Source organism: Corvus cornix, chromosome Z (assembly GCF_000738735.6).
Source record: "Corvus cornix cornix isolate S_Up_H32 chromosome Z, ASM73873v5, whole genome shotgun sequence".
Lineage (NCBI taxonomy): Eukaryota > Metazoa > Chordata > Aves > Passeriformes > Corvidae > Corvus > Corvus cornix.
Genome location: NC_046357.1, coordinates 44893447 through 44912385, shown reverse-complemented (window position 1 = coordinate 44912385; position 18939 = coordinate 44893447). Strand labels below are relative to the sequence as shown.

General features: G+C 41.0%; 1 protein-coding gene across 7 annotated transcripts in view; it reads left to right on the top strand.

Annotated features, from left to right (window-relative positions):
• PALM2AKAP2 (PALM2 and AKAP2 fusion) overlaps positions 1-18939 on the top strand; it is a 267420-nt gene that overhangs the window by 149258 nt on the left and 99223 nt on the right. For all 7 annotated transcript variants that reach the window (XM_010401306.3, XM_039567784.1, XM_039567787.1 and 4 more), the window contains one exon: positions 9963-10045. In XM_010401306.3, the coding sequence (XP_010399608.2) occupies positions 9963-10045 (83 nt within the window). The remainder of the gene's footprint in view (positions 1-9962; positions 10046-18939) is intronic.

Below are 18939 nucleotides of genomic sequence, written 5' to 3'. Positions count from 1 at the left end.
TAAAATGTCCTGCAAGGGGCAAGCAATGGTTCAGGGGTCAGGCACAAAGGGTTACAGTGAATGGGGTGACACCAGACTGGTGACCTGTCACTAGGGGTGTTCCACAGGGCTCCATCCTCAGCCCTGAGCTCTTCAAGATCTTCATAAATGGCTTGGACACAGGACTGGAAGGGATTCTAAGCAAGTTCACAGAAGAGACAAAACTGGGAGGAGATGCTGACTCCCTCAAAGGGCAGGAGGCCTGCAGAGAGACCTTGACAAATGAGAGGACTGGGCAGGCACCAACCATGTGAAGTTCAACAAGGGAAAGTCTCAGATTCTGCACCTGGGATGGAGCAACTCTGAATGTACAGACAGACTGAGGAAATTCAGGCTGGAAAGCAGAAATGAGTTCAGGAAAGGGATCTGGAGCTCCTGGTTAAAGCTGAATATGAGTGAGCAGTGCCCTGGCAGCCAGGAGAGCCACCCGTGTCCTGGGGTGCATCAGGCACAGCATCACCAGCCGGGCAAGGGAGGGGATTGTCCCGCTCTGCTCTGCACTGGGGCGGCCTCACCTCGAGTGCTGGGGGCAGGTCTGGGTGCCACAACACAGAAAAGCCACTGAGCTGTTAGAGAGTGTCCAAAGGGGGGCACGAGGATGGCGAAGGGCCTTGAGGGGAAGCCGTGTGAGGAGTGGCTGAGGTCACTTGGTCTGTTCAGCCTGGAGAAGAGGAGACTGAGGGGAGACCTCACTGCAGTTACAACTTCCTTGTGAGGGGAAGAGGAGGGGCAGGCACTGATCTCTCCTCTCTGGTGACAGTGACAGGACATGAGGGAATGGCCTGAAGCTGTGTCAGGGGAGGTTTAGGTTGGATATGAAGATAAGATTCATCACCCAGAGGGTGGTTGGGCACTGGAACAGGGTCCCTAGGGAAGTGGGCACAGCACCAAACATGACAGAGTTCAAGAAGTTTGGACAATGCTCTCAGGCACTCTCGGACATTCTTGGTGTGACTCTTGGGAATGGTGCTATGCAGGGCCAGGAGATAGATTCAATGATCATTGTGGATCCCTTTCAACTCAGATTATTCTGTGATTCTGTGAAGTGTTGCTTGTTATACTTCTCATAATGCCCTAAATATTTTCTGGAAGGTGATGGATATGACATAATTTGACACTGCACATTAACTTATGCTCTGTCCAGAAATACTACACCTTTTAGATGAAAAACATAGTCCAATATGATGAAACCAAAATCATAATTTTTTTTCTTTTTAGTTTGTCTTCTGCTTTTAAAGCACTTGATCTCTTCCTCTATTAGTGAGCCAAGAATCCTTTATTGAACTCTCTAAAGCATATGGCTTTAATAAGAAACATCACTGGAATTTTGACCAGCAAGTCATGCCTCTTGAATTGAATGTGAATTTCCCTAGCTATTTTAACTGGGGAGTTGATATGTGAATAACTGAGGAGGATATACCATATCTGGGTATTATGTTTGCCTGTGAAAACAAGTAGTACTTTGAAAGCAAACATTATAATTTTTCATAATTATATATAATTTTCTAAGATTATCCACAGAGACCAGAGGCTGATGCATCTTCTCTAATTGAGCAGTAACTTACTCTGTAAGTACCCCCTCTGAAATGACTGAAACTGACTACCATGCAGCACAGCTAAGCTTAGGTGAAGACGTGTGTCCTCATCCTTTAATGTCTGGATCTTATCTCTGATGTCCTTTTGTCAAAAGTTGGATTACTCTGTTCAGTGCTCTGGATCTCTTCTTGCAGATAGTAGATCTACCCTTAACTTCAGGTGAACTAATACCTGCCCTGAAAGGGTACACTCTCCTGGATTGCATGGCTTTCCAGCATTGTCATGGCTCATGCCATGACGACATCAATTCACCTGCACCTTCCAACTCTCATGTGCCAGGTCTAGCAAGATTTGATTCTGGCATTGCAGAATTTACAGGTTTTGCCCTAATATGTGTGTCTAGTACAAATGTAGGATTGAACAGGATTCTTTCATATCTTGACCACAACAGAAGACAGTGACAAGGCATTAATAAATTTTCTATCAAGCAAAACTGACAGTTTTGTCTTTGCCATGAAGTATTGATAGAAATTTTTCTGACAGAAAAATTGCACGTTTCTTCAAAGCAATTGACAGTACAATCTTAGCTCAAAAGTATGCATAACTGGAGATCAAGCATTAGACCAGTCCAGGTAGTCTGGGCTATGTCTGCCTCATTGCAGTCTGGCCCTCAACCACTACAAAATAATTGGGCACACAAACCTGCTATCAGTGTTCTCTGGGGTTTTGCTCTTGCCTTGTCAAGAACTGAAATAGTTCTTCAGGGTTTTATGCTATAAACCTCCTTGTTTTACTAGTTTAACTCATGGATAACTTGTGAAAATCTGGCAATATGACTTTTTTTACCAGGATGGGACAAGGCTGCTCAGAATAAGCTATACCTGTTTAGTCCTAAGTCCAAAGGTGGATGTGTGCAGTTCAATCACTTGCAGTGCACCTTCAGAGAGCCTGACGCTTTTGCAAGATCTCCAAATGCAAACCAGACTCAAAATGTCACCTCCTAGGAGATCATGAGGTGTGAGAGGAGAATTGATGGTGATTGTTCCTCTCATATGCAGTCTATTACCTGCAGGTAAATGTCAGCAGACTATGTTTGTCCCACCCCCTCTGCAGCTATAGATAAGGTTTTACCCTCTTGAGTCAAACTGGTTTTTCACAGGAAAAAGCAGATAAGTTTAATTGGAAAATCATCTAGAGACATAGTTAGCTGAAAATTGGAGATTGCTTTCCTGCCATTCCCAGGAGGTGCACTGCAAAGGCACAGCCGTTCACTTCAGCAGTAGCATCCGATACTAGTGGGGAATGTCCTGTCTGCTGCTAAATGTCAACAAAGACTAAAGTAGGTTTGACTGAACACATCACTTTCAGCTGCTGGAGATGCTTCTACAACATGATCTGCATATGTATGGAGCATTCCTAACCATTGGTGCACGCAATTGCAGCTCTAATTCAAGTAATATAAAAGATAATCACAAAAATATGCCTTGTCTGCATCGGTGTGGGCAAGATCAGCAAGGAAGAGAGGAGATAAACTGTCTGACTTAGCAGCTAAGGGAATTTCACATAGCTCTTGCAGTCCTTTCTGTTGGCTATGCTGAGAAGGTTAGAAGCTCGTCTTCATGGTTATTTACACACATGCATTTCTTGGGGCCAAGAAATTCTTTATACAGGTGCAGCGAGATGAGCACCACAAGCTGTCTCCTCCACTGCATTACAGATGCACTTTCAGTGCTGTTTCTCTAAGTGATGGCTTTTCTTTCTTCTCACAGAGAACTGTTATCAGTAGGAGATAATCTTTCTCCTACCTTCTGCTTTCTTTCTGTGGTTAGGCTTAAGGTGTCATGATTAAAAAGAACTTGCATTACATCACTTGTGCTTCCCTACTTCATACCATTCAAGGAGTTCTCTGCTAATTTTAAACCCTTCTTCAATGCAATAAATTCATCATTTGGCTGCACTTCTGCCACATACAGGAACTAACTCTAGACAAAGTTAGAAGGCTATCTGTTCTTTTAACAACAGAATACCACACTTCTTACCTGGTAATTCCAAATAAGAGAATGTATTCCAAGGCAAATTATTACAAGTGAGAGAAACAAAATTCACAGATTTTTCCCTTCCTCATGTCTCCAAACCCATGTCAGAGTTTTAGCTTATTTTTTGCTGACATTTTTCTGTCAAAAATTTTAGTGGTTCTCTCTTGCTTCCATCAAAAGCTCTTCAGTGTGATCAAGATTGCTGGGACTGGGAGCTATTTTCTAAGCAACATTGCAATCTTATTCTCTTAGAATAGCTTTAATCTTAGGGTTGGTCTATACTTAAGGTTTCTTTCCAAAATATATGTAGATTATGGTTCTGAGGGCGTTTTGATTGCTTCATAGCAGAAATTATGAACTTCATTCCACACTTGCAACTATTTTATGGTACTAGAACTAACTATTAAATGGATTTTTCCCACAGAGCTAAATCTAAGAGAAAACGCACACAAGATCTGAATCAACAGTAGTTCATCACTGTTGGTCACTAGAAACTATATCAGTAGGTAGAAATTCCTTGTTAAAACAAGTAAAGGACAGGTATTGAGACTGGTATTGCATGACCTTGTAGCAATGGCTGAAGATATACTGGTCTCCCAGGCCACCATCACTTCCCCCACAACTGAAGCATGCAAAAACCATGTCAAGACTATTGCTAGACTGGACTTGTTCAAATCACTCCTGAAGGCCTGAGTTGAAGAGAGCTAATCCATCTCAGTGATGGAAACCTGTGCAATGGCTTTAATTGCTCTGCCTGCAACCACAAATGAAAGTCTTCTTAGGTATTTTCCAAAATGCTGTCAGACATCTGCATCTAAAATGTGTACCTGAATTTTGAAGATTGAGACTTTGACACTTAGTACAGATGCAGCACAGTGCTTCTGGCATGGTCACAAACCAACCAGCACTCTCAGGGCTGTCACCAGTAGGGGCTCCTTTTCCTTGGGGCATAAGTAAGTGTGACTTCCCTCCTACTACTACAAGTAGGGACATTTTTGTCTTATTTGTATTTAAGTGCAAAATACATCACAGTGTGAAAGCTGAAAAAAGAGGAACCATTTGGAAAAGAAAAGCAAATCAGCAAAAGAGAATTGTGCCACTAGTTCTCTGACCAGTGCACTCACCCCAGTGAATAAAATTACTATCAGATGCAGAAAAACAGATTATGTGAGCTAGTGTGCTTAAGACAATTGCTATCAGAGAGACACATCACAAAGAAGTGGCACCTACAGCAATAGATTTTCTAAGACTGAAGATTTTATTAAACAGAATATAAAATATTTTCTTAACTCTTAGAGATGAGCCCTCAAAATGTGGCTAAAACAGTAAGAAAGTTTCCCTACTGTTGTTTCAAAACATAGCAAGCATGCAGTGCCTCACCAGAGCATTAATTAAAGAAAAGCGCAAAAAAACAGATAAATGAGTGGTATTCTTCACCACTTTAGTTATGCCTTTTTCTTCCTGCTGCTATGTGACCTCTCCCAATCTGAACACCAGGAAGCCACCAAGCCATTTAGTGGTTTAATAAATAAACATATCAGCACTCTTGCTGGAAGATCTTTGTTCCTAGACTTTGTCTTTTTTTTCTACCTGTCCTTCTTTGAGGATTTTATTTTTCTGAATGACCTTCTATTAATCACAGGAATCACAAACTCTACTAGGGTGGCAAACTCTACTTTGTAGTGTAACATGGTATCTGTCTGCTGGCTCAGCTGGGCACTGCCAAGATATCAACACAAGGACATAGCTGGTCTTTCATTTTAAATGACAAGTCCTGCATAGCTGAAAGAAAGCAGACTGGGATACAGCAGGAATTCCTGTGATCCAAGTCAAGTGAAAATAGTTGCTCTAATGAATTGCCTCTTTGGCCTGTTGAAGACCAAGTTAAATGATGATCCAGGATCTATGTGGTTTGGGCTGACCTGTTCCCTTCCATTCTGAGCAGGGCAGGAGGCACTCTGGTGAACAGCAGACTGACCAATAGACCTGGGATGTGAGCACCCTGCAGCAAGGAGAAAGGACCAATTTGGGAGCAGTAGTTTATGCTTTTGGGACACATATTCAATGTACCTTGGCTTTGAAAAGGACTAGAAGGGGTCCCACAAGCAACCTGTCTCAGTGAAAGAGAATAAACGGATCCATCTGCATGCAAGCAAACAGTTGATTTGGTCAGACAAAAATTACTGTCTTGTGAGAAGTGAAGAAAGCTTGATTTAGTTTTCCTGGTGAATACCCTTAGGTGCTTTGTCTACCTTTTCCTCTGAGACAAATATTTGCCCTGAAATTTTTCTCTGATTCAGCTCCTCTTATGCTACGACCTGCTCCTTTACTGCACCAGTTTCTTTGACAAGAGGATGTAGGCTGCCAGATTTCAGATGGATAGAGACTGCTCCAGTGCTAATAGCTGTATGGCATATGTTTGGAGTTGTTTCCTGACAGCTCAACAACACAGCAACGGAATTCATATGCTGAAAACACAGAGCACTTTGTTGCTAAAACAAATATCAAAACCAAGACCCTAAGTCTGTAGTTCCTGGGTTTTCTAACAGAGTTTGGGGTCACTGCAGAGAGTTCACATACTTTAGTAGCTGAATTTCACCTTGTTTCCCTTCCCTGTCTAGCTTCTGTGGAAGTAGAACAGAAACCCGAGGGGTTTGAGAGACTGAGGCTGGTGGAGCGAGGTCCCTTGAGATGAGTATAGTGCCCCCAAGTCAAAGCTAGCCCAATCAGAGGTGCTTCCCCATGGTCACAGTGCTGACCATGAAGAACTGTGATTCAGGAACAGGCTGGTAAAATCTCCCCTTGTGTGTTAAGAGCAATGAGTGGGTATGCACAGCAGTTTTCCAGATTCCCCATCAGTAGCTTTATTTTTCATCCATATTATGCACATTCACTGCCAAATACATCACCAGGAACTAATCTTACTGGACTTTTACTCAAATTTCATCCTTCCTGTCTTGACAACACCTGTTCCATTCTCTACTGGCTGATGCTGGTGAGAGCCCAAATTCCTTCTAATTATCTGCACCTTGATTCTCTCCCAGGTCTGCATGGATATGTCTCTTAAGGAAAGACTGTTAGCTCAGCTTCATTCCTGTAGTATTATTCGGTCCTCTTTATTGCAAAACTCCTGTCATCCATCAAACCCTATTCACAGTTGAAATCAACAGCAAATAAAAGGAAACAAAGAAGTCAGCACAGTGCTGCACAGAAGTGGAACTAGCATGCACAGAGATGGATGAAAAGCCACTGAGCCCCAATAGTGCTGATGGAGCTGCCCTGCAGCTGTTCTGGTTGAGTTACTTCATCACTGCTGTACACACAATTATAAAAGTAAAATTTTAGCTGTGATAATGGCAGCAGGAACTGGTACTATCTAGGCCTTTAAAACATGTCCAGGGATGTGAACATGCTTGGATATTCTTTTTTCTCAATCCAAGGGTGATTATGAAGTTGCCATGTCCCTCATGTAAACCAGGTCTGAGGTCCATGCTATAGCACATCTCACCAAAACCAGAGTGGGGATGAAGTCTACTCATTATATTTATTTTGTGAGATGTGTAGGAAATACATAATTTTCTTATGCATGTTAATTTCTAGGCCTCAGACTTTCATGACTCTTTTTTCTAGTTAGGTACATTTATTACCACTGTAATGTTCTCTTCTTAATCCTTCAAGTGTTGCCACATCAATGGGGAATATGTCTTACAAGTGGACAACTTAAGACAACACCAGTGCCTTCCAAGGTGTATGCAGAATGCTAGTTGTGGCACAAGTGTGAAATTAGGTAACACACAACTCCACTGAGCATCCTAGTCAACTGGCTACGCTTTCTTGGTGGGCATAGGCTGCACATATATCAGCATTTCATCAGAGAGCAGTAGTACAGTTTTTAGTGAACTCCTCTACCACATTTGCAATTGATTCAGATGTGGAGTGATTCACATTACAGGTGGTACTGTTGAGTTGTGTGCAAGAGTGATTTTGGAGGAAACCAAACCTGAAACTCTGCTAAAGGGTCACATGAAACACTTTTCAAACCCTGGCGTAAACATAAATATTCAAATCAAGTATTACTCCTTATGACAGTATGGTAACATTCACTCCAAGGAATTGGACTAAATCTAGTCTGACATCAAACCCTGGAAGTATTTATAATACAGATTTAGGTACTTCAGCACCACCTGCTCCCATCCTCTGATCCAGTCCAACAGCTACTACGTAATGAGGAGGCATCCATTCAAGGATAACATGCAAAGACTTCACAATTCCAAATACATTGCTGAAAAAGATGCACAGTGGCTTGGGTATGAAGGGAAGTTTTAGTGAAATGGTATAAAAAGCCACACAGCTCTATTTCACATCTGGTTTTGGATAGCAGGAGAGCATATAGATGTCAGCAGACAATGAAAGCCCCATTATGCTGAAATGTTATATATAGATACACCAAAAAGAAGGATCCTTTTGGCCTGAGATTGGCATGAATAAAGCTATCAAAGAGAGCTGGAAGGAAATAAAATAAGAAAAAAAGAACTCAGGGCAGAATAAACTAGTTGTTTTTTCTGCAGCATCACTTCCAAAGCAGCAATGCTCTATGGGAACCCCGTAGAGCATAGAGATGAATGCAAAGAAGGGATCAGTCCTGTGCTAAAGTCACAGGATTAGAGCTCTGACTTCATGGGCTTTTTCAGAGTGTGGAGAACACAAGAAAAAAGGTCTCAATTCCATTACTACTCACATTGGTTTTAATCCAGTTCTCAAACCTGCCTGAGGGCTACCTATTGGCTCTGTGAACTACATGGACACCGTAGCTCAGCAGGTAGCTAGAGGAAGGGCCAGCTCCAAAGAACCTGTGCTGGAAAAAGTTAAAAGCATTTTCAGGACTTTTATGGACACGTAAGTTCCACCGGCACTTTTTATACTCTTCTCACAGAGCAAAAGAAGTCTAACTGAAGCTGCAACCAACCAATATTGTTAGGAGGAAAGATGCAGGTCTGTAGTGAAAGTCTCTTAACTACAGCTCAAGCTAACACTGTTAGCATGTGCCGCTGTCTGCTGGAGCAACAAATATGCAAAGGGCATATCTGAAGCACAGATCCTTTTTGCATAAGTAATAATAACACAACTGTGGTGCATGCACAAATAGCAGTGGGTTGAAGAGACACACTCAATATCATAGACTCAAGTAACAGCAGAGGGCATTAATAACTATCCTTGTATTGACCAAGGGCTGCAGAGCCATTTCAAGATGGATTATTACATGACAGACCCATTTCAAACTTAGTAGGCTTGCACTGTGCTGTGGCAGCATAAAGAACATTATTCAATGTACTCCCAGTGTACCTGCAGCAGAGCTACTGGAGATGATATACAAATCCTTATACATCTTGCTCCTCTATAGAGGAGATTATGTAACTCCTATAATTTAATTTCACATTTTAGAAAATATTCACTGATTTAATCTAACTCTAACCCAACATTATTTAATTATTGCCGTTGCTACAGAAATTCCAAAAGCAACCAAGCAGCTGTCTGTGGCTAGCTACGCTTAAGCAGGATTGTCCTTGAAGGTGAAATCAGCAGATATGTTCTTACCTTCTTTAAGGCCTAAGCGTGATGTAGAAATAAATATGCAGAGGTTCTCCCAAACAGGCAGCCCACACCATGCCCTGTGAGCTGTGCTTGTGACCTGACATGACCCGATAAGCAGTGGGTCATGTCAGTTACCTGTGCCTGCATGACGAACAGCATTCTCTAATGACATACTCTTAGTTAGGGGTCTAGATGCTCTCAGTTACCCTGTCCTTTGGACACACAGAAGTGATGAAGAGTCCTCTGGTTTCTCCCCAAGACAGGACAAGCTCATGCAGGGAATGGTGCGAGCGCAGGCGCACCTTCAGCACAGCAACACCGGTGAGCAAGGAGCAACCAGTGTCTAGGGAGATGCTTGGGGGTGACAAGACTGGACCTGGCAGTCAGGGCCATCCCACCACCCCATCAGGAACTCAGGCAGCTCTGGCACTGGGAATCACCCTAGGGACAGGGATGGCCACTGAGCAGTCTGAAATGGAGTACGTTCTTCCTGAGCCATGGCACGCTGTGTCAACACTAAGCACATGTTGCATTTTCCCCCAGAGGTAGCTGCCTCTCTGCAGCACACAGAGCTGTCTCCAGCTGACAAAGATATTTGTCAGTCATAGATTTTGTAGCCTTTCTGCTTTCTTTAACAACACTGACAAAACACCAGGCTGGTGACAGAGAGTGGCGGGTAGAAATGGATCTAATCAAAGCAAAGCAACCTCTCAACCATGCATATTCCCCCATAGGCAATAAATGTCTTTGGTTTTGTAGGTGCAGGAGGATTGGCTGTGCTGCTGAGGGACCCACCGGGACCATGCTCCTGTGAAAGTTCTGAAGTCAAGGAGGGCACAGTGGTAAGTCTCCTCTCACCGTGTCCTTGTGGGAGGCACAGGGTTCTGCACTGTGTTCAAACATAATTCTTGATGGACCCCATGCTCAGTGGAGTGCATCACATCTTCAGCTGCAAGGAGGCTGTCATGCAGGGAGCTTGTCAACATGATGAGGGCAAGTGTGCTGCACTCATCTGGTAGCCAGGTGTAGTGGGGTGGCATGTGGAAACACACTGTTTTGCTGGAAAAGCCATGACGGAAATACTCCTTTTTCTTTGTCGTTCTCACTGTGATCATGTGCAGCCATCTGTTTTTAACAGCAGCAAATGAAATTGACAGTAAGATACAGAGAGTGGAAAGGCAATGAATGGAAAGTGAATTCCTGTAGGGCCAAGATATTCATCTTCACGGTCACCAACATTGCTGAGCCTGAAGAAGTTTTTTTCTGAAGACAAAAACAACCATGTTAAAAACTAGAAGTGTCTCCAAAAATTTTACACTATAGACAAGACATTTTTAAATAAAGATGCAAATTTGAGTATACATAGCCCATATTAATGCCTAAGTTTATTTAAATCTTTCACACATCTTTAAATTAAATTAAAATAGCAATGAAGGCTCTTAAATAGGTTCATATGAAACTGATGAAGCATATTTCATACATCTGCTACAACAGTAGAGTTGTTGTTTGGGCTTTTTTAATTACAGTTAGTTAAATTTCGCCCAATACCTAGCCCTTTATTTAGAGAAGCATTTAAAAATAAAACGCAGCAAATTTGTGTCTTCTTCTGGTCTATGGGTAAAAACTAGTGTGAGAAGCTCACATGAGCTACCTTTAAGATTTTAAAGGCCATGATAAATAATCAACTAAAGCCAGCATCTGCATAACTCCTTTTTTTGAATGAGGAAAATGGAAACACATAACACATTTTGATTTTTCTTATAATATTTACTTCTTCCTTTTACTAACTAAAAAAAAAAATATTTTCCCAAAATCCTGATTTCCTACAGGCTTCATTTTTATATTTCCTATGGTGCTGATAAAATTCAAACAGTGCTGGAACAAGATGGTGCTTAAATAATACCAAAACAAAACAGATCTACTAATAAAAAATACAAATCTGGCAACATGTAGTTTACAATTTAGAATGGACAACACAATACCAAATTGGGTATCAAAATTGGTATTCACTCTTGGGTATCAAAAACAATGACCAAATTTAAGGTTAAATCTATAAAGCAGCAAGTCAACACATCCTCAGAGACACCAGTCAATAAGAAACTACTTTTCATTAGGGAAATAATTTATAATACAAGCAATAAAATTAAGGTTCAAATTGATAGTGCAATGAAGTCAAAATGAAACCTTCATGTTATGGTTAAATCAGATATTTAAATCATTCTGATTGCAGCTGGAGCATGGACTTGCACAGGCATTCCCAGACATTGTGCCCTGGATGCTATCAGTGCTCTGCTCAATGCAGTATCACTTTGTGGCAGCTGTAATGTCACAAGCAGGACCTTTAGGGCTGCTGGGAAAGCTCTCAGCTGGAGTTTAATCAGCCCGTAACTTTCTCTACCTTAAGTTAAGGTCATACTTAAGGAAGAGGGGAAAAATGTTCAGTGACTGTGGAATGCCATTTGTTTTAATAGCACAGTACTTCCAATGCTTGGGACCATAACATCACACAGAACAAAATCTGACTTAGTGTTGTTTCCTCCTTGGTTTTAAAAAAGAGGTCTCGTTTTTTTTATAAAGACCCCCCACTGAAGGAAGAGGTTTAATGACATAATTTTGGAAGAGGGAGGCTGACTCAGTGTTGCTACTAATGTAGCGTGAGCAGAATCAGCAAAATGCCAGCACAGGAAAGTCAATAAAGTCCTTGAGAGTATCCTAACCCGCATGGAAAAAAGATTAATTTAGTCACAGCAAATTATAAAGAGCTGAAATTTTCTTTAATAAAGTGCTAACAATTTGTGGAAGGGACGATCCTGGTGTTTGAGGCAAGGATTATATGGAGCAGTTGTTTATAAACTCTTCCAAGTTTGCATTTGCTGAGAGAGACGTCCAAAGTATGTCAAATGGGCAATGCTATTTTCATATAAGAAAACTATCAGTTCAAGATCAACTCCAAAAATAATCTATGCAGACCTAGTTGCAGTATTGTTTCAATAATATTTTCAATTGATAGAAACAGGAAAGAGAAATCCTCATATCTTTATTTTCAACAACCAACTTACTCCAAGGGGAGACCTGGGCCATCATAAAGTTCCCTTCCCTTTAACAAACTATTAACAAAGAAACAACAAGCTACACTTAGATCCTGACTGTGCTATTGACTGTAGGGTTCAAGCTAATGGCAATTTGTGTAGCTTTCAATAAAGTGTAGAAAATTCTTACATCGAATAGGCAATGACATTCACAATCAGTGAAGACAGGATATGGATCAGTAAACATCAGTAAACAAATGCTACACTTGGAATACTCTCCCTGACCAGAGGAGAAACTTGTAGTCCTCCTTAAGAGCCACTCCATGTAACATGCTCTGAACTAGCCAAATTGGACCTATTGTTGAACAAGCCAAAGTTTGTACGTAATCTTGGAGGGTTTTTTATGTTTCTCCCTTCTTTTCTAAATAGCAAATGCTGCCTCTTCATTGTTGCATTTAAAATACATCCTGTTATGCCTGCAGCTCTCTTTAGAGTGCGCGTTCAGAATACCGTGTACTTTATTACTTTATTTATTTTATGCAGCTTTTGCTCAAAAAGTGTATGTGTGTGGGAGTAACATAAACTGCAGCTGGTTGTCTTTATTTTTCCACCATCATTGCTGCTAACAAGGAATGTTAGGAATTGACTGGCAACAAGGAAGAAGATGTACATACACAACATTTGGGTTTTCTGCTATACTGCTGTACAGGAGATTGAGAGATCATCTTGGTGAACAACTTCTAATGTCAACAAAACCTTTAGGACCTTAAAAAAGATCAGCAGTAGGCTGAAAGAATTTGTCTTGCAGTGAAAAGAATACTAATATTTTGGTGTTATATATTTGATCAGAAATATAGAACATTAATTTGCTTTTTCATTGGTGTTATGAAATATTAAATTACCAAAGAACCTAAGTAAGTCCAGAAATTTATGGAAAAAAATAACTGATTTCACTATGCAGCTGCTCAAAAACAAACAAGCAAACAAAAATTCAAGCAGATCTAGGATATGCCCCTTCCCCTCATCCTCCCTCTTGCCCTGCTGCCATAAATGTGTTGTGGATGAAAACCTTCCAGATAACTCAAAATGACAGAGGCTTTGATACTTTCATCACTCTGGATCAGTTTATAATGGAAATGCTTTTTCTGCACAGTACAAGTATCTGAAGATTGTGAGGCCAGACAGGAAAAATCCCTGGTCATCTTTCAAAGCCTGCATGGCCTCATATCCCCTTCTTCCTGGCTCTTCAGGCAGTTTCAGATATATCTGGCTACTATGCCCACCATGAACAGGTACTGCTGAAATTCAGACACAAAATGCAGCAAAACACCGAGGCAAGGTAGAAGCCAACATCAAAAATAGTTTATTTCCTGCAGCTGATTCTTTCCCAACTGGCTCCTGCCCAGTCTCATCCCTGCTTTCTCAGGCTGCACTCCCCATCCCTTGTCCTGTCTGAAGCCCACCACCTCATGCTGAAGTCATCAGAGCTGGGCTGGGTGATGGAGAGGAGGATTCATCTGAGTTACTGAACCGCATGTCACAGCACACAGCTAAGAGTTCATTTCCAGTTATTTCTGCTAATTGCTCTCGAGAGCATCTTTGTATCATCATGGAGGCAGGCAACATTGGTCAGGGAAACCAGTCATTCAAAGTGATCAGGCATTATGTTTGACCCCTGGCATTGTAGTTTTATTCTTGTGACTCTGCATGGAAGCTGTCTAAGCAGAGTAAGAACACTGCCAAGTGGTACCTGTGTAAAACACGACCCCCTACCTCCACATCCAAGACAAATAAGATTGCCTGCTCCAACAGTGAGTTAGACATTAAAATGCACATCACTTTTGTAGTGCAGAGTTGGATTTCCATACAGAATACTGTGTATATTTAATCAGCAGACCTATTATCAGGTTCTTGTATCATCTTATTATAGCTTCATTTTGCCTGATTGCACTTCTGATGATCAGAAAATACAGTGAAGCTAAGACTTCAGCTTGTTGCAGGGACAGCCAGTCCTTCAGCTGGCCATAGGTTTGGTCATTGGGCCTGTTCCCTTTCTAATTCAAGAAAAGGACACATCTTTAGGAAACTGTGATACTGTTATTTGAGGGGAAAAAACCACATTCTTGTCATGATAATTTCTTCTTTGAAACTATTATCCACTTCTTTGAAATATTATCCACTTGTCTCTGACTTTCTGAGAACCTTCAGGCAGTCTTGGTTTCCTCAGCCACTTCAAGTGTTGCCATCCACTCTGCAGCAGACAACACATTCCAGTTGGAGGCATTTAACACCATTGCAATAGTGCTAGAAAGAATAAGCATTCAGCATTTTGTCTTTCCAGGGCTTGGTAAAGTGTGTTGAGAAGGTAGCTTAAGGCTGAAGATTAGCACTTCAACGTGCAAAACTCAGAAGATTGAGAGATACCGAGAATTTGCAGGACCATTCACCAAGACAGTAGCAACATAAAGGTGAGAATGTTAGGAGTATGGCAAGAGGGCCCTGATATTCTGTGTAGTAGGGATTTCAGTCACTGGAGCCTGACACAGTTCCCCATGTAGGAGTAAAAGCGAAGGCAGAAGGATTTCTCTTCTCCGTTATTGTCAGAGGACATCTGTGGTAATGCTCCAGGAAAAGATGTCATGACAAAATGTGCCTTTCTGCATTTAGTTAATGTATGGAACAGAAGTAACCACTGTGTTGGCTTTGTCTAGTAATTAGATGTACAGAATTTAAGAAAACTGACCTGTTTTGGAGGCTGCTACTTGTGAGCTGAAAAAGCTAGGAACATTTCAATATGAGCAGGTAAAGTTTAAATGTTACTATTTTTAATAATTATAGAAGTAGCTTAGTTGTCAGCTTTTGTTTCTTTTTTTTCTTTCCTGCTTAAAGTTTTGTGTAATGTCCTTTCCTGCTCATCACACTTTCTTGCCCCAGACACTCACAATTCCTCAGTTCTTTCAAAATCCACCTGTCTTTCTCCACATGTTCATTATGAAGGTCTTTTTTTGCTATGACTGCAATCGATTCTAATCAGGCTTCTTTTCCAGTTTCTACTTTCTGCATAAATTCATGCAGGTGTTTCAAAAACATACATTTCACTCTTTCTCTATCACTAGATTTCTTCACAAGATCTACACAGGCCTATTGAAAGCCTCTGATTACATTCTCTTCATATTTTTCCTCTGTCGCAAGTCCCAGGTTCCCACTCTGCTTAGTTTCTGCTAAAGCTTAGTTTCTGCTAACTGTTCCTCTTGTTTGCTGTCACTTTTACTTTACTCCACTCTCCTGTGTCTCCCACAGTTGCTTATCTCCCTTATCAGACTCTTTTTCCTGGGGTGCCTCTGGCCCCAGATTTTCCTGCAGGGCCAGGAGAGGTCTCTGCACATCAGCACCCATTATTGCTTGCATTTTGATAACATCAGGGGCCAGATAAGAAATCACTATGTTGAATGAGATAAACTTACTAAAAGAAAGCCATTCTCTAGTCCAGGTCTCAGTAAACACTTTGGATCCCTGTAAGAGCTATGGCATAAAAAACCTTCCAGCTCCTTCTTCCATCACAGATTTGATCAATAATGGCAACAAATTATTTCTGTGTTGTCTGTGCTTGACCTACTGGAATTTATAGTTATATTTATAACTCAGTTTTTGCAAATACTATAAAGATGAATAATCAATGAAATACACTATGTATAGGTGTTTATGTGTAGATACTTAAACATTTCTGGACTGTACATTTTGTGAATTGCCTACACAAACAATTTGACCAACTCCACAGGACTTTCTTTTAACTATAGAGCCTAATGCAGGACAACACTGTTTTATTCTCTGCAGACAACTTTATTCTTTGTCTTGTCAGTTTTATTGTTCCACTGGTCGTGAATAAAAGCCTGCATCTGTTCCTCAGGAAGGACTTAATCCAAAGCTTATTGAATGCATTGGAAGAGTCTCCATTGGGCTTTGGATCAAGCTCTTTAGTTCACAAACAAATGCTTTTTGTGAGAATATGCTATTCAAGTATTGTATAGAAGAGTTACAGAGGTTCCCTATTTCTAAAATAATGACTGCTCTTTAAATCTTTTTTGCTATGCCTGTTCTGTTTCAGGAACAGTGTGCAACTGTACACAATTGTTGAAGTACTGTAGTCCATGTTTATCATGCTCCACCAGTTGGTATAAAAGTGGAATATGTAATGCTGTGGTAACAAGTAGTGCTATGTTTATAAGGCTCCTCCTATGCAGACAGTAATTCGAAAAATATACAGAGATACACTTCCTGCCCCTAAGGATGATCAGGCTCAATCAGGCAAGCTGGGACATCTTTCAGGACTGCCTTGTGTTGGTGTTATTGATGAAGCAGACTTGAAAGAAGGGTTTGTAGAATAAAAGAGAGTTACTACTGAATGGGATTTTTTTCCTATCCTTAGGAAAAGGAGCAGACTGAAAGGAGTCACAATAGGGGAAAGAAACAGGGGCTATTGTGGAAGAGAGTACAATGAGACAAAGATAAGGCAGGAGTAATCAAAGCAGAAACATTAGCTAGAGCAAGACAGTAAAGAACTTTTAAGTGAAACTTTACAGCTCCAGATTCAAAATGACTGCATTTTCCACAAGGAGGGAGATCGTGAGTTGGTTATGCAGTGGCATTCCTGCAAGCTGCAATAAAATAGATTTTTTTCCTTACAATATCTCAGGTACTGAATACTTCTTTGGATTTCTTGTGAAGGGAAACTAACAGTTCCCGTGAATCGAATAGAACATGATGCCAATGAAACTTGGCTGGTTTTTCAACTGCAGAACAGAGTAACCTCTTCACATGGGTGTGAAGTTACTACTGGGTATTACCCCTGTGACATAACTGCTTGCAGTAAAACACACTATACTGTGTGGTAAGTGCTTGCAAGGTTGCACACGTAGTTTGTAAGCTGATGGTGACTCAGACAGTTTATGGAGCCAGTACTAAAACATTACTCACTCAAGGAGTCACATTTAAGCCAATGAGATTACTCATGTAGTGAGTGGCTGATAGAGATCTTGCCAAGCTATTCCACCGCATAATAGATGTGTGTAAATGAGCCTGTTAGTCAGGTGAATAACTTCAGAAAGGAATTTTTAAATTCATTCTATGTATGAACTTTTTCTATTTGAACTCCCTAACCACAGCTGAGGTCCTATTACATTTTGCCAACTCCCACTAACAGGCAGTCCCTATCCTAAAATTCATCAACTCATATAGACAAATAAGGGAATGTGACTTGCCTTCAATCACATCACAAGTCAACAGCAAGGCCAGGAATAGAACAGGGATCTCCAGTCAGTTTTCTACCAGCAGCTCCCTGCCTCTGTAATTCACAACATTTAATCCCTGCACTGAATATAAAGCATTTATGAATGTGACCTCCAAACTTCCTACAGCTCTTCTGCTGACTGACTGATGGATCTCTGCATTCATTAGCTTTATAAATGCACAGAGAATACACTGAAGTACCATTTTCATCTCACACATATTATTAAAAGCTGGTGCATTCCCTCATCCAGCTCATCTGCATGTTTTCCTGCAGTCAGAGAAATAACCAGAACCACAAGAAAAGGAAAATTAATTTAATCACAAAATTTCTGACAGCCAGTCTAAGACCCTTAAAAAATCTGCATCCCAAGCAAAACTCATTTTTCATATTCAGTAGAATTCAGTGTGGAGGCTACCATATCAAACATCACCTTTCAGGACTGCATTTCATTTAATACATGATATAAAAGTGCCTGGCAGATTCAGCATCATTATCACAGTATTTTCCTTCCTTTCTTTATTCTGCATTGGTCTCAGGATATTTTAGAGCTCACAGAGAACAAGAATAGTGTGCTGGGCTGTAAACAGCAGCCTGAAAAAATTCTAACAGGAAGAAGTATCCTCTTTGAATTATTCTCCATTTGAAAGTTCACTGCATAACAATAAAAAACTGTGCCTCACTGAAACCAGGCTCCCATATACTGACAGGGTCCCAAAGCAAAGACTCTGAGTAACTCCTATGTCTCCTGGATAAAGCAGGAGCAGCAGATACAGCTTCACTCCTTTCTCTCCCTATTTCTCTCTCCTTTCCTCCAAACATCTTTGTCTTTCATTTCCTTCTCTTTATCTCCCCATCCTGAGTTGCCCTGTGTCTCTTCTCGTTCTAACTCCAGGCACTCTTTGTTGGCAATGGTTCCACCCTCTTTCTGCCCATGGAAGAGCACACATCTGTACAGAGGCAGATTGTAAACTAGGTCAGCTTATATGGCAGAGATAAAAAAGAGTAGGAATAAGAGCCTTTTTGTATAATAACAAGGTCTCACATAAGCATGTGGCCCAGTTGCCAGAGATGCTGAGCATCTGCTGTTACCACTGGCTTCAGTGGCACTAGTCCTCATGTCCACAGGCAGCATACACAGAAAAACATCCTCAGTTTTGCAGTCCCCTGCAAGCAGAAGTTCAGATACACAGTAGCAGTTCCTTGATGTTCTCCAAGGCTCCTACTAATCTCAGGATCTGTTTTTGTCAATTTTTCCAACATGTTCAGCACAGTCTTGGGATGTAAATTCATCAGTCATTGGAGGGGAAATGAGGTGATACTGGAGATAATACCTTTTCAGTTCACAAACACATAAAGCAGGCCTGAAATAGAATGACAAGTGAGGAACTGTCATATGAGTCTTAAAAATAACTATTTTTCT